Below are 25,212 nucleotides of genomic sequence, written 5' to 3' on the forward strand. Positions count from 1 at the left end.
AATGCAACCAGTCAAGGCAAGCAACAGCTTGAGAAAGTAGTGAGCAGAGCATCTAAGATCATAGGCTGTAGTATGCCCTCTATAGCTTCACATTTCAACACTAGAATCATTAAGAAGGCAAGAAACATCACCATTGACTCCTCCCACCCAGCAAATTATTTATTTAATATTTTGCCATCAGGCAAGAGGTATAGAAGCATTACCAGTAGAACATCACGCTTTAGAGACAGTACCTATCCCCAGGCCATACGTCACCTAAATATGGTCTGAGGTTAGGATACCGAATGCTTTCATATCAGTTTACTTCCAGAATGTTTTATATGAGGTTCTGTTTTCAAGCACCCTTCATTTGGTCATTCTGCTAACTCATCTCATGCTAACTCATCTCATGTGCAATATGAGGCTTTTATGTCTGTGTATTTGTTGTTGTTGTGAAGTATGTGTGGAACATGTTGTAATGTCAGTGTATTATGTCAACTAAGCTGTATGTGAGCATACCAAGACAAATTCCTATCAACTTAGTTGAAATGGCTAATAAATTTGAATTGAATTGAATTGAATTGAATTGAATTGAATTATAGTCAAAATTTCACCTGTAGTAAGTCAGTCTGGTCATTAGGAAAGTACTACAACCTTTGGGATATATATAAAAAAACACTATAGGTGATTTACAGTTTATTTCATAAACATATGTAATAAACATTATGTAATAATATGCTCATTACATAAACATATTTGATAATTGTACAGTAAGGGAGGTATTGTCAAATCTTCACCTGTAGTAAGTCAGTGTGGTCACTAGGAAAGCACTACACCCTTTGGAACACGGAAAAATACTTGGGGTGAATTACAGTAATTTTTTCATAAACATATTTGTCAACTGTACATACAGTAAGGGACTTTGTCAAAATTTCACCTGTAGTAAGTCAGTCTGGTCTGTAGGAAAACACTACAGCCTTTGGAACATGAAAAAATACTTAGGGTGAATTACAGTAATTTTTTTTTAAAACATATTTGTCAACTGTAGGTACAGTAAGGGACTTTTTGTCAATTTCACCTGTAGTAAGTCAGTGCTTTCACTAGGAAAGTACTACAAACTCTATAGGTGATTTACAGTTTATTTCATAAACATATGTAATAAACATATGTAATAATATGCTCAGTACATAAACATGTTTGATAATTGTACAGTAAGGGAGGTATTGTCAAAATTTCACCTGTAGTAAGTCAGTCTGGTCACTAGGAAAGCACTATACCCTTTGGAACACGAAAAAATACTTAGGGTGAATTACAGTAATTAAAAAAAAAAACATTTGTCAACTGTACGTACAGTAAGGGACTTTTTGTCAAAATTTCACCTGTAGTAAGTCAGTCTGGTCTGTAGGAAAACACTACAGCCTTTGGAACACGAAAAAATACTTAGGGTGAATTACAGTATTTTTTTAAAAAAACATATTTGTCAACTGTACATATTGTCAGGGAGTTTTTGTCAAAATTTCACCTGTAGTAAGTCAGTGTGGTCACTAGGAACATGCTACAACCTTCGGATAGTAAAAAATCCCTTTGGTGAATTAATGTAATTTTATTCTAAAAATATTTATGTACATTATGTACAGTGAGGCAGGTTTCCTAAATACAATCATTATAATGCACTTTTTATTGTTGCTAAAGTACAATCAATAGCATTAGAACACATAATGTGAGAGAGATTTGCTGGTACATCTGTACTTTGCAAAAATGTAGTTGTCTGTTTGCACACAATGGAAAAAAAATAGAACTTTTTAGACGGTCCCTATCTTCTTTACCGCACACATTGAATGTTCAGTGAACAGTCGCAACTTTGTATGCCATTAAAACAATATTTGCCCATTTTGATCGATTGTGGAGAGTGTTGTAGTTCACCATCTTTGTCCTAAAGATCATGTAGCTGCTTTTATTTTGCAAAAATGTGCTTTATTGCGCTTGTTATTGAGACAGTTTTTAAGCAAAAAAGTGAGAATGTGCGAATATAAAACCAACTTTACCTAAGTCCCATGAGCACGTGCAGCGAGGATGTGAACCAGCGAAGATGAAGCTCTTACTGTAGCGGACCCCGCCCGAATGATGGCCAAAACTTTACTGATGTTAATGAAGTTTATTGAGTCCGTTTTCACTCCAAAAATCACCGTAAGAGCTAAACAAACAAAGTACAAGAAGCGCGAATTACCGACTAGTTCAAAACTCTATCATTAACATACAGCGAATTACACAAAACAGTCATTAAAACAAACAGTTATCAAATATACAGACCTTATGCCTTTTCCGGAGGTGCTTAACAAAGTTGCAAAGCTGCAAAAAACAACTCTGATCAACTTGAACTGCGTGCTCTCCCTTTCCTTCCCCGCAATAATAAAATAAAATAAAAGTCAAAATAAAAGTCTCCTTAGTAAGACAGATAATGCATTTCTTAAACCCATTTAAACTCACAGAAATATAAAGACATGTGTTCAAAAACTAATTAGAATAATTATCAAAGCAAAGTCTGTTACAAACATCTTCAAGCATTTGTTTATTTTGGGCAATGGTTCTATGACCATATAGTTAATATGAAAAAATAACCATCAATTTTCAAGACCACCATCAGCCAATGCCCTTGACTATCTGTCCTGTATGCAGTTATATCACCTGGGAACCTATTAAAGCAAACTGCAACACCAGCAGACTTGTTGGACCCATGACTATTCGATCACCCCATTGGTTAGACCAAAACTTAACATCCTCTTGGGAAGAATGAGTTTCTTGTAATAATAGACAATGTGGTTTTCTGATTTAGTCCTACACACTTCACTTAAAATACGACTGAGATGCTTGATAACTACCTTTTAAGAGCAGCTTTTTTTACTCTTAAGTCAATTCTTAGCAGTGTTCTTGCGAGTAATTCTCGGAGACTTGATAAATACGGGCCCTGATCTCATTCTCAACAGTGATAGTGACACTCTGTTCGTTCACTTTGAGTTCCAGCAGGGGTCGCTATATGCCTTAACAATTGTCCTGGGAAGGTTGTGACTTTTATTTTAGTGTGATGCTCATGGTATTGCTGCTGTGGTTGATAGTGAAGGTATTTTTTCCTCATTTTAGTTAATGTTTATGGTTGTAACAGTACTTGGGCAAAGTACTATCTTATTTTTTAATATTACAGATGTTGTCACACAGGTTAAATCGAAATTTCATACAAATTTGGAGGTGATTTTAATTTAGTCTCCGATGAGTGGCTGGATAGATCTCCTTCTAGTTATACAAGCCACCATTTCAATAACATTATTCACGAGTTTTGCCGGTCGAATTCCCTTAAGACATCTGGAGGGTTAAGCATGTGAGTCAGTTTTCCAGAGTCAAACCAAATGGATCCTCTAAGAAGGACTCATATTATAGCCTATTTGAAAAGAGACATTTACATTGATTGCACCGTCTACACGAGACAGTTGTTATTAGACCTCGGTAATCTATATTTATTATTATTTATTTATTTTCCTTTTAAAGGGCGGCTAAGAAAACGAAACGCCTTTTGTCTTCGCAGAGACACCGTAGTTGAGAGTGCATAATAAATGTGTTACCAGAAAGTCAAAAGGCATCTTGTTTGGTCATGTATTACATTTAATTAAAGATCTCATAATGGAGTCCATCATAAAAATGAATCAAGGTTTGTTCTGTTTCTTTGAGTTGTATAATTTATTTGACTTCAAGTTTGTTTTTAAATTTTGATTTTTGTGTTATGTTTTAACGTATAGGGGATACTAAATGGAGCATTCGCCATAAAGTGTGGAACTACCTCGAGGAGAAAAACCTGGCCAGTTTTCCTCGACCTGTGCACAACAGAATTCCAAATTTTAAGGTATCTTTAAGATATCAACGGTTATGTCGAGAGCGCATGTAATGCGCGAGCGCGAATCTCTCCGCTCGCACGCGGTTTTCCTTTGCTCTTGCACAAAACTGGAAGCGCGCTCTCCTATATTGACAGTAGCTTGAGTTAACAGTAGCTTGAGTTAAGATGCAGATGTGAATCTTTAAAAATTGTAACAGCCTCATTTTTATATGGTAATTGTAATATTCTGACTGTTTGAGTTTTATTAAAATTTACCATTTGATCTTCCATAGTCACATATGTCATAACCACAGTTAAATTCATGCATATAGCACCTCAATACCATGATAAAATGTAACTACATGGTTTCTATGGTATTTCTATGAAAAACAAGCAGACTACATTGTGTAAATGCACAAACGCTAAAGCTTAATCACAAAAAATGCTGTAGCCTACTTATATTCCATTAATCCTTTAATACATTTTATGTATGTCTACATTAATAATATAATTAAATTAAATTTGAATATCCCACATTTCTGCCACAGTACCATGGTGCAGTTAGTGTTAATACAGTAAATCCATGGTAAATTATGGCGATTTGTAGATTGAAAAGCCTTCTGACTGTATCAGAAGGCACAATGTTTCTCCAGTGCTGTTTCATCTGGATTTAAACTAATTTAGATCACTTCTCACTGGATCTCAAAGCGCTATTCAGGTTGCGTGACTGAGATCGATCAGTGAGTAAATGCATCTGCTCTAGTAAGCTTGCGCACTTTGAGCCGAGCGAATAAATGGTCTGAGTGGTATGGTTAAAATGAGGAGCGCTATTTTGTTCTGCTTTTGGTGCATAAACATTATGTCAAACATTTATCGAACACTTGTTATCGTTTTATCGAGAAATTATATCGTGATAATTATCATTGTCATTTTATCGCCCAGCCCTAAGTAAGTCAGTTCACATGCTTTGTTCTTTTTTCAATTTGCACACTGGACATGGATAGGATCTCTTAATTTTTAACTCTCAAAGTGCACTAGAATGTAGCTTTAAAATCCTGTGGGAATCACTGCACAATCACGCATACATGGGTAAAATGGAAAGTGAATGATGGAAACCGAATCAGGGGAATGAAGCTTTGGAAACGTAAGAGTCAGTTAACCAATTGAAAAACCATCAGCACCTTGGTAACAAGGGGCCAACAGCTTATACTAAACCTCTGTTTAGTTTAGTAAATGTATGATACTTGCTTTGCCTTAGTAGTAGTGTCTCAATTGTACAATAGTATAAAATAAATAGAACAAATAGAACAATAAATAAGAACATTTGTATGCTCATGAAAATAAGATATTTTGAACATTCTGTCCAGACAAGCAGGGACATTTAAGCAGGATGTAATATATGATTTGCCTAAACTCAGTCTGTGGATCATTTTTGGTGTAAGTGTATTGTAATTGTCAAAACATTTGGTAACTAAACAGAATTTTGTTAAGTTTAGAGACAACATGTTACAATGTTTACATGGTACAATGACTTGTTGGCTGCTGTTTTATTATTGACTGACACAAATTTCACGATTTCAATTCAAATCTTGTGATTTGATTCTGATCCTGATTCAATATCGATTCATTTGGATAAATATTAGGTAGCCTAACAGTAGATACATGTAAATTTTTCTCTAGAAAAAAAAAAATATCTCGACTAATGATGTAAACACACAGAGAGCCCTGTCAGCTGGTATTATCATTAAAGGTTAAAAAATAACAACTCAAATTAAATATAATGTCTTCCAGATGAAAACGACGACGTCACACAGATGTCTGCGCGACGTGCGTGTCGTATCTGGGGAGTAGGCTAAGAGATGTTCGGTTCACGACCACGATTTGTCACCTCACATTTACAAGCGCCAAAATGCTATTGTTTGAATTTTGTAATAAAATTGACAGAATCTGAGAGCTAAGAATTAGTTTCATATCAAAAGTAACCTGCTCTGTCTAGTCTGTCGGTATCAGTGTCCCCTTTGCTTCGCGATTTTTCTCTGCGTGAGAAAATGGATGTGTGGCGTGTGAAAAGTGTAAATTGCGTCAGTCTCACTCGGAATAAGTGAGAGTTGGCAGCCCTGCTCTCTCTGTTCAGTGTCTGTTATCTTATAGCCAAAATATCGCCATATAACAGAGGTGAAATTATTTTCTGGCCACCAGTTCAGTGTCCGTCTGCTCGAAATCCATCTTCACCCTAGAAAATGGGCAAACAGCTCTCAGACAGAATGGGTTGCAATGCAAGGAAATTGCAGAAATTGCAATGCAAGGAAAAGTTCAAATTATGAGAAACAGAAATGATTAATTCATTCATCTGGGTCTTCAGGCTATGCAGTCTGTTAGTTTGCCTCACCTGCCTCATCCCTTGACATCCTCATAAACTGAGCTTTGCAGTAGTTTACCTCACCTCCCGATCTAAGCCGTTCGATTCGTTCATCCCATGACCTATTCCCATAAACTGAGTTTTGCAGTCTATAGTACCGGATACAGAATTGATTAGTTCACGTTTCGAGTCTATCGACTTCGGGTTCGAGTCATTCGTTCATCACGTGACAGCCCATATAGGCTGAGCTATGCAGTAGGTACCCGATACAGAATTGATTAGTTCATCTTTTGAGTCCTCGAGTTCGAGTCGTTCGTTCGTCACGTGACAAAAGAACGAAAGACTCAGAATCAGACCCGAAGACTTGAGAGGTGAACTAATCATTTCTCTTTCCGGTACAGACTGCATAGCCTCTATGGGACTGACAGGAAGAACGAAAGACTCGAAGTCGGACCCGAACCCGAAGATTCAAGAGATGAACTAATCATTTCAGTTTCCTGTACAGAACCCATAGGATGTTGCGCATGCATGGTCAACACAAAATTAACGTCTCTCTGAGACAACTCGTTAGTCCCGAGTCATATTAAAGATTCGTTCAAAATGAACATGACCATGACCGACCCATCACTATGCAGTGTAATGTGACTGGATTAGGGATATGCGCAACAACTAATTTTATTACAGGGTTTCCGCGGGGCATTAAAAAGCATTAAAAGTCATTAAATGGATTTTGCGATAATTAAGGCCTTAAATGGCATTAAAAAGCATTAAATTGTAATCCTACAGGCATTAATTTTTTTTTATCGTTTTGAAGAAAATGTTATAGGCTATTATCAATTTATTTGAATATAGCCTTCATAATTAATCATTTTGATTTGCTGTCGCAAAATATGTACGTTAGTGTGATAAACACGCGGAACCAGTTTGGTGATTGACTCCGGCCGGAGCAAAGTTGCGGAGATGACGCGAGTTATTTTGAACAGCAGGAATAAAACTAGACCAGAAAACTGGCAAAGTGCAAGGAAGACAAACAATTTAGGACATTGTTGCAGCCCGTTGGTGGTCAAAATAAAGAAGGATTTTGCAGCGTTTGTAAAAAGGTATTTAAGTTGGGTAGTTACAATGGGAATCAACGCCGTAAAATCTAATGCAGTCTGTCTGACAGCCACAAATCGACGGTAAAAGCCAGACAGCAATTAACTATGTATAGTAACTTTCCCTCATCAGCTTGACATCCGCTGTTGAAGCTCACTTTTTTTAACGCGTTAACGCATTGAGATTATTTTTTGTCCAGTTTAACGCGTTAAAATATTTAACGCAAAACGCAGCATTCGTTATTTTTTGTCATCCTTTGGGTAGCGTTACATTATATGATCCCGCTCTTATTCATGTAAATGCTTTTAAATGCGCTGCCTGTGAATGTCCTGACGCACACAGAAAGACGCGAGCCAGTATCGTGCGCACAGACTGCTTGCCAGAAAAGTCCTCTTTCGCGCTTGAACGAACAATAACACACAATTATGCCAAAATGTCTGTTTTGCGAGTATCCTCATAACATAAGAGCAGTCTTAAATTAGTGAAATAAAGTCTTAAATGAACGCAAAGAGTTGTGAGAGAATGAGACGCGTGTGAGATGTGTCGTGCAGCAGCAGCTGGTTTTAAAGGGACAGCAGCCAATAAAGCTTTCTGTCAGTAAAGTTAATCACAGAACAAAGGGACCAGAGAAAATTACTCACTGCTATTGACTAAAGAGCTCTTGTAGCTTTAATAAGGATTAGTCTATATATTTAATCTATAATTTATGCTTTGCAGACTGTTTGATAACTTTATTCAATTTTTGTATACATACTAGGCTACCTGTTAGGAAGGGCAAAGGTAAATATGACATTTATTATAGGTTTATGTGAGTATTGTTTAAGTTCACTTAAATTAAAAGTTGTCATATTTTTTTGAAGCCTAATGTAAAAAAAATGTATAGCTTTCAATTACACTGTAATGTTGGATGGCCATAATTAATGTTTAAAATTAGGGGGAAGAAATAAGTTTTAAACAGATATCAATAGCTGTATTAGTATCAGTGAGACTGGCCTTTATGTTGTCTCTACATTCATTTGTAGATTAACTGTGAAATTATTACATTATAAAATATATAAACTAATATAAACCTAAACAAATTTAAGTGTTTTTAATTGTGGGAAAAATGTGTGATTAATCAAGTAAAAAAAAGTATCGATTGACAGCACTAATATATATATATATATATATATATATATATATATATATATATATATATATACAGTGCTATGCATAAGTTTAGACACCCATGCTAAAGTTGACTAAAAAGAGGAATAAAAAATCATCTTTTGGAAATTGAACTTAATGCCTTAATTTAAAAAATTAGGAAAAATCCAACCTTTAAGGACAACCTTCTTTGTGAATGAATAATGTATCGTAAATAAATAAATGTTCTTCCTTAAAATACAGGGTGCATAAGTTTGGACACCCCTATGTTAAATTCCCATAGAGGCAGGCAGATTTTTATTTTTAAGTATTTTTTGTTATTTTTTGTTTAGGATACTATGCATCCTGATAAAGTTCCCTTGGCCTTTGGAATTAAAATAGCCCCACATCATCACATAGCCTTCACCATACCTAGAGATTGGCATGGGGTACTTTCCATAAGATCATCTCTCAATGCAAATCAAACTAGCTATTAGGCTAACTGAAATAAAACCATGCCAGTCTCTAGGTGTGGTGAAGGCTATGTGATGATGTGGGGCTATTTTGATTCCAAAGGCCAAGGGAACTTTATCAGGATGCATAGTATCCTGGATCCATGAAGTAACTGGCCTTTAAAAATAAAAATCTGCCTGCCTCTATGGGAATTTAACATAGGGGTGTCCAAACTTATGCACCCTGTATTTTAAGGAAGAACATTTATTTATTTACGATACATTATTCATTCACAAAGAAAATTGGTGTCCTTAAAGGTTGGATTTTTCCTAATTTTTTAAATTAAGGCATTAAGTTCAGTTTCCAAAAGATGATTTTTTATTCCTCTTTTTAGTCAACTTTAGTATGGGTGTCTAAACGTATGCATAGCACTGTGTATATATATATATATATATACATACATACATACATATAATATCCGTGGTTAGTCATGGGTCGTGTATGGCATAAAAAATAAAAATAAAAAGGCATTAAAAAGCATTAAATTTAAATTGAAGATCCCTGCAGAAACCCTGTATTAACATTTACACAGAATTTTGCAACCGACTAGTCTAACCCCCCGGAGACAGATTGTATATGCTATCCATTTTTATATGGACTACTTAAAGGGTTAGTTCACCCAAAAATGAAAATTCTGTCAGTCTCACCCTAATGTTGTTCCAACCCCGTAAGACTTTCGTTCATCTTCGGAACACAAATTAAGATATTTTTGATGAAATCTGAGTGCTGGCTCACTCCTCCACAGGCTTATGGACACTATAACTTTCTGGCCCATAAAATGCATTAAAGACATCGTTAATATAGTCCAAGTGACTCCAGTGGCTCAATCTTAAGTTTATAAAGCGACGAGAATACTTTTTGTGCGCAAAAAAAAAAAAAAAAAAAAGACTTTATTCCACTATTCATTTCCTTCTCTCTCTGTGCCACATCGTTAAAATAGTCCAAGTGACTATAAATTGACTACTATTGACTGTCTAAGGGCTCTCTTAGAGAGCAGGGTGGCCGATGGCTGATATTTTTAAATATATACTTTATATTTATATTTATTTTAATCAATATTTAATAAATTAGAAATAAATTAGAAAACAAATCCTTAAAATAAACATGCTTAGGTTATACTTTAGATGGAAACTTCTTGAATCTGCAATCCTATTACAGTATTTTTCACAAATAAAGTAATTGTTTAATATATGAATAGGTTAATAAAAAGGAAGTAAACACTGTAACGACACTCAGTAATCTGGTAATTTCGTGCGCACTGGTAATCATATTTTTTTCAAATAAGACAAGGTAATGCTAATTTTACATACAGCACAGTGAAAACGATATGAATATGAAAAAGTGGGCAACTAGATAGCACAGCATATTTTAAAATGAAGGATTTAAAGTTTTTCGATCGCGTCTCCTGTGAAGCTGATCTTCTGTTCGTATTTTCTCACTTCGCACGGACTGACTGCCACTCGCAGTAACACGTTTATGCAGGCTACAAATGCACACTTCACAAGATATCACAGCTGGATTCAATTAAATCTGCAAGGTTTGTGAAATTAAATGTTTATTAGATATTCAGAGATTTGTTTAAATGATGTAGATGCACATTTGCTGAATGTTGACGGTAAATGAGAAAGTATTTTAGCCTGATTGTTTGCCTTTTCTGTTACAAATAATATAAAAGCAACGCTTTACTTTTTCGCATACCATTTACTTTCTTTGTTTACCAGTTCTGTCTAACAAACTATTAGATATGACTGACAGAGATCGTAAACTAATGAAGACGGAGAATGTGAGTGAGCGCTGTGTGATCAGGTGCTGCCATTCTCTTCTCAGGCGCTGGTGTTCTCAGTGCCGCCCGTCAAAATAAAAGTCTGGAGCGCCATCAAAATAAAAGTCCCACTTCCAACACATCGGCCAATCAGAAAAACTTATCGGCCAATGCCGATATTTCAAAAATGCCAAATATCAGTCGATATATCGGCCGACCACTAGTCTAAAGTGCTGGAAAAGCGAGAGTCAAAAAGAGTCGCAATATAAAGTTATTCTAAGCTATCTGGGATGCTGAGGAGATGAAACTGATCAGGAATATTATTAATAAAGCAATCTTTAGTGGCAGAAGTGATAGTTCTAACATATTTGTAACACGGAGTCTGCTTTGCAACCTTGGCTAAATGGAGTAGACACAAGACTAGATAATGATCTGAGATGTCATCGCTCTGCTGCAGAATTTTGACGGCATCAACATTTATTCCATGTGATAATATTAGATTTAAAGTATGATTACGACAATGAGTGGGTCCTGACACGTGTTGTCTAACTCCAATAGAGTTCAGAATGTCTCTAAATGCCAATCCCAATGCGTCTTTTTCGTTATCTACATGTATATTAAAATCACCAACAATTAGGACTTTATCTGCAGCCAGTACTAACTCTGATAGAATATCAGCAAATTATTTGATAAAGTCTGTATGGTGGCCTGTATACAGTAGCCAGCACAAATGTCAAGCGTGATTTATCATTTACACTAGTGTAGCAAATTAGCTCAAAATATATATGAATAATTAATTTTAAATGATTATAATTAATTATAAATATTTTAATTATTTTTTAGAATTGACTGTAGCAGAATTAATAGGACAATTATTTAATCAGCTCATCCAATGAACAGAAAGCATGATCAATTATTAATTCTGGGAAATATATTATCTTCCTGGCCAAGAAAGAATAACCTTTTCCAACTAAAGTAAATAAGGTACTAGCAGGGTAATAGCATAGGTATCGCAAGATCAAGATGTTTAAGTGACTTCGATATGTGGCAAACACAGAGACAATAAAGCGTGGATTTAATGGTTTAATAAACGAAACTACGGTAGGCTACACACACAACTAAACTAAGCAAAGATTGTATACAGAATCAAGAAAGTGAAGATAAGTTAAGAAAGAGGGGGAGAAGAAAAGAGAATGTCAAGATTACAATCAGTTAACCACAACCTACGAGAAACATCAGAGGAATCAGGGTCACCTAAGAGGGGCACAATAACTTAGAAACGCATCTAAAGGCTGCGAACAGGTACTTGCATTGACTTTTTGGAGATTCTTGAGATTCTTGATGATTTCGCCAGGAGTGCACTGAAGCGTTCGTTTGGGTTCTTGGGGTGGTCCATGTTGAATCCAAAGAAATTAACTTGGTCCCACGTTGAATCCAAAGAAGTTAACTTGAAGATGAAGTTGCCGGAAGAAGACAGGAGAATGTTGTCTCAAAGAGATTGAGCCAAGATCTGAACTAATCAGATACTCTTAAAGGTCCTATCAGTTCACACCCATTTGTTGAGGTGACCAATCAAAGATGACCGGGAGAAAGTCTTTGTTCCATCTTATCTCCATTTGCATGTTCATGGTGGCATGGAGAATTTGTGCAGTCTTTACACAAAAGTATTAGCCTGGAAATCCAGACCTAAATCTGACAGATTAATGGTCTGGCATCGACTAATGAAAATCGGCCAGCTCGAGGGGCGGCGCCAAGCATGCATTTGAAAATCTCACTGCACGCAATTGGATAACACTACGACCAATCACAACAAGCCCCATACGCTTAGCTACCAGTGGAGCTAACTGGTAGATTAGACTCTTGCCGTAAAAAAAACAGCAAAACAGCAAAAACGCCCTTCTTGCCAAAGGAACGATTCGAGTGCCGTCTTCTGTTCCTCTTTTAGATAAAAAGCCAAGTCTAACTCGTTCATTGTAGCGGCCAAAGCCGTTTCAAACAGCTGGTGTTCATTTACAACACAGAGCCGTAGTTAACTGACAAGCTGAGCCATATCGCATTAATTATCGCGGACGTATCGCCTGCGATAATTAATGCGATATGGCTCAGCTTGTCAGTTAACTACGGCTCTGTGTTGTAAATGCCACTCCATCTGAAAGCAGGTGTTGGCGATTTACTACTAATCAAGGAACCGGCTTTACTGACGAGATGCGCCTAACAATGTCATGCGATATATCGCCCAGCCCTATCCATAGTCATCTTGCAATGTTTACTAATGACTTCGACGTCGCAGCGCTGTCGTCATCTAGTCTCTGGCCCGCCTATATCAGAAAACCCGATGTGATTGGTGCAGCTCGGATACAAGGGCATATTTAATGAGCATCATTACTTGACGTCAGAGTAAACTCGCTGAGCAAATTCAACTTGTGCTCTCGTGAGAACTCTGGATTTCCAGGGTACAAAAGTATGGTAAAAATATCATGATACAATGTACCATAACATATTGTACACCATTGATTGTAAAATCAAAAGAGGATTCTTTTGATACCAAGAAAGAGGGGGTTTGAAGACACTAAAGCAGTGATACATCATCTTTGGATATCAACATTTGAAGTTACTCTAACATAACTAAAGAATCATAACTAGGCTAATAAAACATAGGGACATGCATAAAACATAGGAGAAATACTATAAACATTTGGGAAAGTTTGTGGGTATGAATGGAGTAAGTGTCCTTGTGTATTGGAAGTTTATCTCTGTAGTCTTTGACCAAATGGCTCGTGTCGTCTGCTCTGCTGTGCTATCTTTTAAGGATTGCAGAAACAGTCTCTTGCTGAGATCGTTGAGGAGAGCAGAGGTGATAACGGCGTTTGAAGAGAACTGGTTTGAGGGCCAATAACAACAGGGGAGAGGGGGCAGGTTTTATGATGCCTAGAGCATTTTGGATTTAGTCCATTCGTTACACTAGATAGTGTTACATTAAGCACCAACACTTCAAAATAATTATATTTGAAACTAGACTTCTCAGTAATTCTGAAGATGTTACTATAAATTACAGCAATACCTCCCCCTTTTCCTTTCAGACGAGGCTCATGTTTATAACAGTAATCTTGCCAATTGTCTGGTTTTAGCCAGGTTTCTGCAAAACACGCACATCTAGGTTATGATCTGTAATCATATCATTAACAATAAGTGCTTTTTAAGTAAGGGATCAAATATTCAGCAACCCGAGCTTTATCATTTGTTCATCTGTAATATATCTGTTTTTTTATTTGTTGAACATCAATTAAATGTTTACCCTTAAATGGGTTTGGGAGTTTTTTTGTATTTCCTAATTCGGGGAACAGACAAAATAATAAAAAAAAAATATATACTTTTAAATGTATTTATTTTGCCTCCTAATGCTAGATTAGTTTATTTTGTTATGCACCGTACATCTGTACATATCAAGGGATATATAGCCCATTAAAAGAGCATTGTTACTATTGTAATGACATTTTTTCATATTCATTGCTATTGAAATCAAAACATACACTTACATATGCGGATTAATCAGTGTGAACTGTGGGCTTGTTTCTGGCTAGTGATGGGCTCCAATGTCAGGTTCCATTCTAGGGGTGGGGGAAAAAAATTGATTCTTAGATGCATCGCGATGTGGACATGGACAATTCTGAATCGATTCACAAATGTCAAATCGATTTTCACAATTTTTTTTTTTCTCTGATAACGTAATATTGACGCAAAAGGAACTCTGAAGCGTGGATGTGCAGTTCCCGTACAGTCTGTGGCGTGCACATAACAGACGAATGATGGCTGAGCGCGAAATTCGAACGGTACCCTCTTCGTTAAAAGCTAACGAATGGAAAATTGCCATTGTCATTGTGGCCTATTTTGTATTTTTTGTATGAGAGCTGCTTTCTGTATTGTTTAGTTTTCACATCAATATGCTGTAAACCGATCTGTTATACGTACGTTATACATAGATTAACTGTACTGCCCACCACAGTCACAGTGTGTATCAGTGCAATGCCAGTCACAAAAAGTAAAATTTTGACTGCTCTCTGCAGATGTTCATTTACTTTTTTTTGTATAAGCTGTTTTTGATTGTGGTATACAGCAAAAATTTCAAGTCATAACTCTTTATTATTTAGTTGTGTATAAGAGCGGCTTTGTATGTTACTAATTATTCAGAATATACGTAAGTCCACAAGCATTATTTTTGTATGAGAGCTGCGCCAAGCGCATGTAATAAACGTTTGACCTATCACGTTTAGCCCTGAAGACATGGTTGGCGCGTTCATGCTATTTGGCCAATCAGGTGAAGCCCCAGGAAGTGTCAGCTACGCTCAGATTGATTTGTGAGGTGTCAATTTAGTTGCGACACTGTGCCGTTAGCAAATACGATGGCGGAGGAAGGAGAGAAGAGTGAGGAAAATGTGGTGGCTGACGAAGACCTTGTGGTGAAAAAGAACAGCACTTCAGCTATGGAATTATTTTGGATTTAGGAGAGATGACATGTTACAAACACAGGTAACTTAGACTAGCCATGTTCCGTACTAGAGCCCGACCGATATGGATTTTTGGGCGCCGATACCGATAAAAAAAAGCCAGATACCGATATATCGGCCGATATTATTTATGTGTATATTATAATACAGTAGCAATATTATTTATGTGTATTATAGTACAGTAAGTTTGGACACACTTTCCAATTGGTGTGTACAAACTTTTGATGGGTACTGTATATAGAATACACAGTATAAACAGAATAAATATATAAACGTTTTGCAATGATCACTCAAATGTGGTGATCAAACACTTGTGTGACAAAGATATGTAATGGAGGCAGGGTGAATGATAGAAGGAGAATTTGAGCTGTAACCAAACTAGTTTGCATTGCATTTTATATTATATTATATTATATTCTAAATACTGTTGCATAATCTTCACTAACGACTTTGTCTTTTAATTTAGTCACGTTATTTAAAACATAACTTGTATCAATAAATATATCAAAAGTGTCACTGACAAAACCTTATCTTCTATTTTTAATCTTAATTTCTCTAATATCTACCAGTGGAGGAAGAACTCATGTAATTATAAACGTTTTCATTATGATATTATTCATTTTACTTTACTAAAAAGATCTATGTACAGTAGTTTTATACTATTTTAAATAAGTAGTAAGCAAAATGTACTAAACGTGAAACTAGGCTACTCTTAATGCAAAATGGCCCTATATAAAGTGTTATAATTACATAAATTATTGGAATATTGTTTGATGTTGTAACGTAGCAGAATGAGCTTTAAAGGGGGGGTGAAATGCTATTTCATGCATACTGAGTTTTTTACACTGTTAAAGAGTTGGATTCCCATGCTAAACATGGACAAAGTTTCAAAAATTAAATTGTACGTTTGAAGGAGTATTTCTGTGCCAAAAATTGTCCTTCCGGTTTGTCACAAGTTTCGAAAGGTTTTTTCGAGTATGGGTCTGTGTGACGTCAGCTGGGGCGTAATTTCCTTATATGGGTCCTAAGGGCACTTCTACCGGAAAGGCGCGCGCGCATCCGTAGACCAGAGAGAGAAGAGAGCCAAAGCAGTACGCCATCAAAGCGCTCTGCTCGGCTTTAGGGAAGTCAATGTCACCAAAGAAGTGTGTTTTTGGTTGCCAGGGCAAGACAACCCTGCACAGATTCCCAAAGAACCCAGCGTTAAGGGACCAGTGGATGGAGTTTGTTTTTTCAGAGCATCAACAGAGTTGTGCAAGTGTTCTTGTTTGTTCCCTGCATTTCGACGATGAGTGTTTAAACAAAGCCCAGATCGACGGATTTGCAGATCGTCTAATGCTTAAGGATCGAGCAGTCACAATGATAAAGGTTCGCGGTCGTGCGTTGGAACCGGGCGGTGAGTAAAACTGCTTCAAATGTCTGAGTGTTGTTAGCTCGGCGCGTTAGCACAGCTTTAGCTTCGCCCATACGGCACACCTCCAGCCGCTCGTTTTTTTCCGGAAAGACTCGGTACAGCCTATCTTTCTTTTATAAATATAATAAAACTAAAGACTTTTTGAAGATTTGAAGGATGCAATACTACTCTATAGGTACTCAAGATTAACATGAGATTGACTGAAAATGAGTGTTTCACCCCCCCTTTAACACTGTGTCTACACCGGACGCGGCCGTTATTTTTTTTGCCACTTTTGCCAGTTCTTTGTGACAGCTTTTAGGTCCCATTTTCCATTCTGTGTCGATCAGTTCTGGGACAGTTTTGCCCTTTGTCAGAAGAAAGTGTGTGAGACCTCTTTCCTCCATTTCTCTAGTCATGCGTCCTATTAGCCCCCTCAACGTGCCAACCATACTAGGAGCCCCATCAGTCGTGATACCGGACAGCTTAGACCAGTCTAGATCCAACTCTCCCATCGTTTGGCACACTTTACCTTTGAAGCTGCCAGCTCCTCTGACACTTCAAAGTCTGAGCTAACTCCGCGAAGAAAAATGAGCCGGTTGAAAAATGTGTCCTGCACGTCATTAGCCGCGTTTCCACTGTCGGGCCAGGGCCGGGCCGTGCTAGTGCGTGCCAGGGCCAGTCGCGTTTCCACTGTCACTTCCGGGGCTTGATCGGGGCTTACTCGGGGCCAACGGCCAGGATTTCTGGCCCGTCGAATACCTTGGGCCAAAGCGGGCCAGCTCGGGCTAGAGGAGTGGTTACCGTTGGGAGACGGAAGCGCCGGATGATTCTGTCAGCATTTAAGACTTAAAAATAAAATAATTTAAATCGCGTTCATGTTTGAATGCCTTCTGTTTGTGATGCAAAAGACTATGCGCGCTAGCCGTTACCATAGTAAACATAGTAAACGCTTGAAGATACGCATAGTAAAAAAAAACACATAGCGAACGCTTGAAGAAATCAGACCAATCTTAAAGGCTATCACAGTCATGTTTTTATTTTATCTGTCATAGCCTACGTCTCGTCTCTTTAAACCGGACTATCAAAAAATAAAGTAACTTTTTTTTTCGGGAGCTTCCTCTGTTTCTTTGACTGAAAATATCTGTATGGGAGTCGAGAGAGTGCTAAAGCTCCTCAGGTCGTATGGCATATATTTGTAGAAATTATAATTTTTTCTAAATGTGATGTAAATATGTCCTGTAACTAAGTTACCAGATAAAGAAACAGACGCGACTGAAAAAGTAAGTGTGTCCTCTTTCTTTTGTGAAATAGACCTAACGGTAATTTATTTCTGAGTGACTAATGTGCAATTTTTACATAAATTAATTCATTATGATCAATGTATCACTTTTTATTGTTAACCTGTGGTAAAACATCGATGCTTGGGTTTTAAATATTCAAGTAGCTGCTAAACAAACAAACAAAAAAAGCTAGCAAACGGCCGCTTTTATCGTGTTTGTTTTCAACGCTGTTTCCAGTGATTTCTGATTAGTTTTCTGATAAAACTTCCATTTGTTGGTGAAATGATGGGTTAGTGTGACGTTGTCCCAGAGAGGCGTGTTACGGGCGTGTTTTAGTGAAGCGCTGTGGAGCTTCTGGCCCGACAGTGGAAACGCATGCCCGGTGCTATTGGCCCGAGGCTATTAGCCCGGCACGGCCCGTTTAAAGCCCTGGCCCGGCCCTGGCCCGACAGTGGAAACGCGGCTATTGTTCTCACCCAGTGCTAATGCAAAAAATTATAATTCTTTCACTTTCTCCTTCAGCTGGGCATATACAGTATACCCCATTTCTTCAATTCGTCTGGTGATTTGTATTTGCGGACAGACTCACCGCATTTAAGACGTCTTTCTTATCGAGGCACACCTCCTCCGCAACAGCATTCAAACATTTCTTGACGAATTCTCCATCATTGAATGGCCTACCGCTGGTTGCAATCAGTTTAGCTACCTGAAAGCTAGCTCGAATGGATGACTGGTTCAACTGGGGTGGCCGTACAAATGTATTCGGCTAAGCTGATAGTCCACTTTTTAGCTTCTCCACTTTGTCTGCTCTCATTTGGCCTTGTAAGCTTGCATACTTGTGTCTGTGGCGGGTTTCATAGTGTCGGCGCAGGTTGTATTATTTGAACACAGACACGGTTTCTTGACAGATGAGACAAACAGCCATTTCTTTGCATTGAACAAAAAAACAAACAAAAAATCACTTGTCCACTTTTGGTTAACCCAACTCTTGCCATGATAATAGCCTTAGCTGCTGACATGCCCTTTAATCTTTAAAGGGTTAATTCACCCAAAAATGAAAATTCTGTCAGTTTTTTCAAAACTCCTCGAGTTTTTTCATGTAGTATAACTGCGCAGCGCATCTGTGTTGTACGTCACACGTAGGCTCACTATTGGCCGACGCTGGTCATGTGTGTGATGCGTGTGACGTATAACACAGAAGCGCTACGCAGTTACACTACGTGAAAAAACTCAAGGCCCAGAGAGAAGGAAATGAATAGTGGAATAAAGTCGTTATTTTTGTGTGTTTTTTGCACACAAAAAGTATTCTCATCGCTTTATAAACTTAAGATTGAGCCACTGTAGTCACTTGGACTATATTAACGATGTCTTTAATGCATTTTCTGGGCCAGCAAGGTATAATGTCATAGAAGCCTATGGAGGAGTGAGCCAGCTCTCAGATTTAATCAAAAATATCTTAATTTGTGTTCCGAAGATGAACGAAGGTCTTACGGGGTTGGAACAACATGAGGGTGAGTAATTACTGACAGAATTTTCATTTTTGGGTGAACTAACCCTTTAACTACCTATCTTCCTACGATCCTATTTTCCAGAATTAACTGATGGACATAACACATCCTGCCTCTATTTTTTGGCAATGCGGAATAGTTTATAATGGATCCATTGATCCAGATCATTGAATCTGTAACTTCATTGTGAATTAAGAAAGCTTTTCAGAATTTTGCTGTATGAGCAACTTCTCTATTTCGCTGAAATGTCTAAACTGTTTAGATTCATTTTAGTTTAAATTTAACATGTTTGGGTCACATTGTTCTTGGTCTAGGTTTTAACTTTGTGCCCCCTACATAATTTGTTTTAATTCATGCTCTGGGCTTCATTAAAACATTAAAATCTTTAGTAATATGTTGGAAATTTGGTTATACTATAAAGCTCTTCAACTAATAATAATCCAGAAATGAAATATGTTTTCCTTACAAATCAATCTCCTATATGAATCTGCAAGTCGTTTTATAATCTTACAACTCTACAGAGTTTCTACAAACACAGGTTTTCTTTTCTGCATCCAATAGCATACTTTACAGATTTTTAGGATTAGTCCAATTTTCTTTTCGCTCTGCATTGCGAGCTTTAATCGGATTGCACAAGAAAATTCTGATATTTTTTTACAGACTCTGATGACAGGTTTTAACCATAGACTGTAAAAAAATATGGACGTAGTGTCCGTGACGTCACCCGTAGGTTTCTGAAGAGCATTTTTGAGCCGGCCGTCGCCATCTTGGCCTTGCGTCACTCCCGGATAACAGAAAATAGGCAAAGAGGCGGGGCGTGAGTGGAGCTGAGGAGCCTGGCTATCTGAAATCACCTAGCTCGACGTGATCGAGTTAACTCAGGCTGGGGAGGTAATGCTATAACGTTATGCTACTGACAGTACCAAGTCTGCAACTGCACAGGGCCTCGCACTAAAGTGACAGTTGATGATGTAAAGCCAATTAAAAGGTCCTATTTTTGCCCTTCGAAATATTATAACAGTTAAGACATGTGACTGTGTATCGTGATTCTGTACTATTCTGCTAGTTGAAAATGTATTATGCAGTAACTTAATATTACTCTGAGAGTGTGTGTGTGACAGTGATTTATGTGCATACATGTCAGTCACTCTTTTTCATAGTCTATGGTCCGTCAGCGTGGCATCGCTCGTCAAGTTCGTAGAGAGCTTATTCAGTCCATTTTAAGTTCTGATTTTGGCCGCCTCTCAAATGGGTTAAACCATAGATATATTGCCTATGAAGTTCAAGTAAATGCGCTAGAAAATCCGCGCTCATTCAAGGATGTGCATTTATAGCATGGACAAAGAAAGCGCCAACACCTGCAGGATTTCATCTGACGGTACATAACATAAGCATATTATAATCTATATGTTCCGTGAGAGCAGAACGAACGAGCCTTTATTGACGTTTTTAAATCTGAAAACTCCAAAAAGCAACGAAATTGTCAGACATCCATTAGTGCATGTTCACAGAGGAAAACAACTGAAATACAGAGCTGGTTGTTCTCTCGAACGATACTCGACGACAACGATGGAATCCTAAGCCGTGGGCGAAGTAATGGGTGTATTCAATTATATGAAATAATCCAGGAAAAAATCACAAAACACTGCAGAGGTGGCAAGTTCAGCAGCTAAAATTTGCTGAGCTGAAGTGACGGCTAGTAACAGCAGACAAACGGCTAGCATTGATATCAGCGGGAATCCATCTGTCACTCAAGTGGCCACACCCTTAATTATGCAGAACTTTAAATATTAATCAACTAAACGGATGAGTTATAAAAAAATTCACCCCACTCACAGTTGTTATGAAGGGCAAAAATAGCTGTATAGACCAAAGCCACATAGAGATTCAGGCTGTAAACATGTTTTTTTCTGCTGTAAAGTTATAAAGGTAATTTTAACATGGGGGAGATACAGATTTGACTCACTTGTGCAGCCAGCCCAAGCGGCCAGTCAATGAATTGCAGTTTAACTCACTTCCGTGTTGGTTTCAAGAGAGAGACGGGGAGGTTGCCGCTTGGTTTTAACAGTCATCAGCATCTTAAATCCTGTAAAGTCTTTTAAATTTTCATAAAAAAAACATTTATGTACATTTATCACATTAAATGACCAAAAACTAGTTAACGCGGCTGTGCGTATTGTAGAACAACTATTATTTTATTTTTTTAGCATCTGCATTAGAATTTTAAAACCCTCAAGTTTCTTCAGTAATAGTCCCTAGATTATTTATTATTTTTACAGTAATGTGCCTAGTAATGTCCCTATAATCCACCAAATTAAGAGACTTTCCTCTTCTCAATTTATGTGTACCTGAAATGATTTCAAATGAATCCGTAATTAATCAAATCACAGTGTTTCCCACAGAATTAGATTCTATTTGCGGTGGTGTGGTGTTTGGGGACCGGGGGGGTGATTAAGTTAAATATATCATATATATATATATATATATATATAATGTTTATATATATATATATATCATATATTTTTATTGACAAGTACACATTCCCATTGCCAACACTTAGTGTCAGATAACTTAAAGACTTTGCCATTGCTACATTTCTATGCTATGACTGCTCCACAGACTTTTTGTTGCAAATTTTGCTCACACACAAACCTGGAACTGGACACACACACACACACACACACACACACAAACTTACTGACACACTCAAACACAGGCTCACACACTCAAACACAGGCTCACACACACTCACACATTCAAAAAGACTCACACACACAGATTCAAACACAGACACACACTCACACTCACTCAGACCCAAACACAGACTCAGACACACACAGGCTCACACACACACACCAAACTGGACCTGGAGGTGGACACACACAGACTCAGACACACACACACGCACACCTGGAGATTGAGGTGGACAAAAACCAACACACACCAACCTGAACCTGGAGATAATAATAATATAATGTCTAGTCTGGTGGCTGTGATATGAGCCTACCAACGTCCGTTGCAATGATTTTTGGAATGACTGATCGCGAGAGGAACAAATGACGTTTTAGTCGCATAACATCGGTTAATGGAAACGCCGTCATTTCGCAATAGTTGTAACGTTAATTGATATTTATAAAAAAAAAATCGCAAAAGTTTTGCGCGAATCTGTAATGAAACGCGACCGCGCTTAACATCTAGACAACTTCTCAGAGTTATGTTGAGCAACAGTGTTCATTATACTAACCATTCAACTCCGGATTGATTCTGGAATCTTCGCTGGGGGAATAAGCATTAAGCACCGGCAACAATCCGCCCTCTACATGCTCATGGTTTGATTCAGATCGTGCGGTAAGAGAAGGAGGGGCTAGTCGTGCCTCCATTGTCAGTTTGTGAGAGAGAGGGGGAGCAAGCAGCGCGAATAAAATACAATTTGACCCATATTAAATAGTTAAAAAATCTGAATCAATCCGTGGCGGTCAGGGTTGATATGTGGCGGGCCGCCACAAATTAATGAATGTATGGGAAACCCTGAATCATGAGATCTATCTCAATACTCAGCCCTATAGTTTGATTAAACCAAATAAAGGCGTGTGGGGTTTGCTGAGGCTGGTTGGTGTAGTTTAAGGTGAGAGGCTTGGACCCAGATGTCACACTCTCCAACCTTGTTGTAAGTTGCAAGATTTTTCCCTGGGATCACAACCGCACCCCACTGGACCTTGTTTGTGGAGTGAACCATTTCCTGGCTGCTTTCACCTGTGAATGGAGACCTTAAGTATTTTTGTTAGTGACAACATGTATTAACTCATCTGCTTGTCTGGCCAGTTGTCCTTTTTGGTGAGACCTGTGAAATTTCATGTGGGCTGAGGGCTGTCCTGGCTCCTTTTTGGGCTCTTATTCTTTAATTGTTATCAATGAGCAGGGCTTGAACACTATTTATCCACCTTGTGGATGATATTTCAAATTTATTCGTATTATTCTTACTGGCATTTAAAGACATTCTGAACTCTATTCGAGTTAAACAACACGTGTCAGGAACTACTCATTGTCGTAATCATACTCTAGATCTAGTATTATCTTGCATTTCATGGAAAGAGAGCTCGATTGCATACAGAGAGGGCTTAAAAGCTGCTAGACCTGCTTATTTTTCAACCCTATTAGAAGAAAATAAACACAACCCTAGGTATTTATTTGAAACAGTTGTTAAACTAACGAAAAATAAAGCTTCAAGCCCAGAAGTAAGCAAGCAGCACAGCAGTAATGACTTTATGAACTTTTGTACTTACAAGATTGATAATATCAGGGAGAAAATTATAACTATGAAACAGTCTACTACAGTATCGCATCAGGCAGTGCATTGTAGTCTCCTTGAGGAAAATTTTTATTCATTCATTGCTATAGATGAGGAAGAATTTTCTAAACTCGTTAAATCATCTAAATCAACAACATGTATGTTAGACCCTATACCTAAGCTATTGAAAGAGATGCTTCCAGAGGTCATAGATCCTCTTCTTAATATCATTAATTAATCTTTGTCATTAGGATACGTACCAAAAACTTTTAAGTTGGCTATGATTAAACCGCTTGTTGGGGTGGAATACCACCAAATCTGAACGGTAACAACTTTGACGACGACAGAAGCTACTGAACATAGACACACTGTGGCATTACCCTTGCGACAGTGTCCAAACGTTAGGATATCAATTTTCAATTGTCCGATGCAGTCGCCATGTGTTTGAGTTTAACACAGTGAACGTAAACCTAACTTTCAAAATCAAATAGATTAAACACTTTAAATAATTGTATAGACCTACAGTTGCATTTGAGAGAGCCAGTTTTAATTTCTCAATCCATCTACAGTCGGCGTTAGTTTATCTGGATCTCGTCTACAATCGACGTCCCTGAACGTCTACAATCGACGTTAGTTTCCTGTATCTGGGTCTCGTCTACAATCGACGTCCCCATTCATTAATATTTATACTCTAGCGTGTCTCCTCAGTTCGGCCGAGTTCCCTAACTCTCACTTGCTGCGCAGCAATAATAACCGACAGACTTCAGACAATACCTTCGAATATGCTTTAATCACGGCCGTAGGATCTCATAACATGAAACATTACATAATTTCCCTACAATTTGATTGGTTCTTCATATGCAAACCCTTCTGTTACTAGGTAGGAGCAAAATTAGATCTCAATTCATTAGAAAAAATAGAAAAGGGTTAGAAGTTCATTTGATTACTCAATGTCACGAGACTATTCTAGACAGTATATTTTTTATATTGTCATGGTCAGCATTTCAGAATTTTCCATGGACACAATATTCAGAGAACATGTTGGTACATTTTGTTCAAATGTTAGAATGTTAGGCCTGAAAAGGGAAGTAAGGTTTAGATGTTAGAATCATGGTTAGTTTAAAAGATAGTTTACTATCTTATCTATTAAAAATCCATCACAATATCAACATGCAATATCTTTGTCGAAGAAAAAAAGAGACAAAATATTACAGACTGCTCACTGTATAAGCCTTTACAACAAGCTTTCATGTTTGTTTGTTTGCCAGATGTCAAGAGTTTAAATCACCCAGTCAGAGCTTTTCCGGATATAAAAAGAATACATTTCAGCCTGGTGTTTTACTTGTGCACACACTCTACACTGAGAACTGACAAACAAGTAAGCTGAAGTTTGGCAATCTCCATTGAGATATTGTGCTTAAATGAAAGTGTCATACAGCCAGTCTGTGCTCTTTCATGAGCCTCTTGCGCTGTTTGCTGGCTTTTCAGCAAAAATGTTATGAAACACAAAATAATTAATGAGCAACAACAACAATGAAAA

General features: G+C 37.6%; 1 protein-coding gene across 2 annotated transcripts in view; it reads left to right on the forward strand.

Annotated features, from left to right (window-relative positions):
- The first annotated feature begins 3,552 nt into the window (after nt 1–3,552).
- Nucleotides 3,553–25,212, forward strand: part of mthfsd (methenyltetrahydrofolate synthetase domain containing) — an 84,240-nt gene continuing 62,580 nt past the window's right edge. The window contains exons 1-2 of one of the 2 annotated variants that reach the window (XM_084409477.1): nt 3,553–3,679; nt 3,768–3,871. In XM_084409477.1, coding sequence (XP_084265603.1) covers nt 3,652–3,679; nt 3,768–3,871 — 132 coding nt within the window. In that variant the 5' untranslated portion in view covers nt 3,553–3,651. The remainder of the gene's footprint in view (nt 3,680–3,767; nt 3,872–25,212) is intronic. The other variant, XM_084409476.1, reaches the window with a different exon arrangement.

This window comes from Rutilus rutilus (assembly GCF_951802725.1).
Source record: "Rutilus rutilus genome assembly, chromosome: 5".
In the NCBI taxonomy this organism is placed as follows: domain Eukaryota; kingdom Metazoa; phylum Chordata; class Actinopteri; order Cypriniformes; family Leuciscidae; genus Rutilus; species Rutilus rutilus.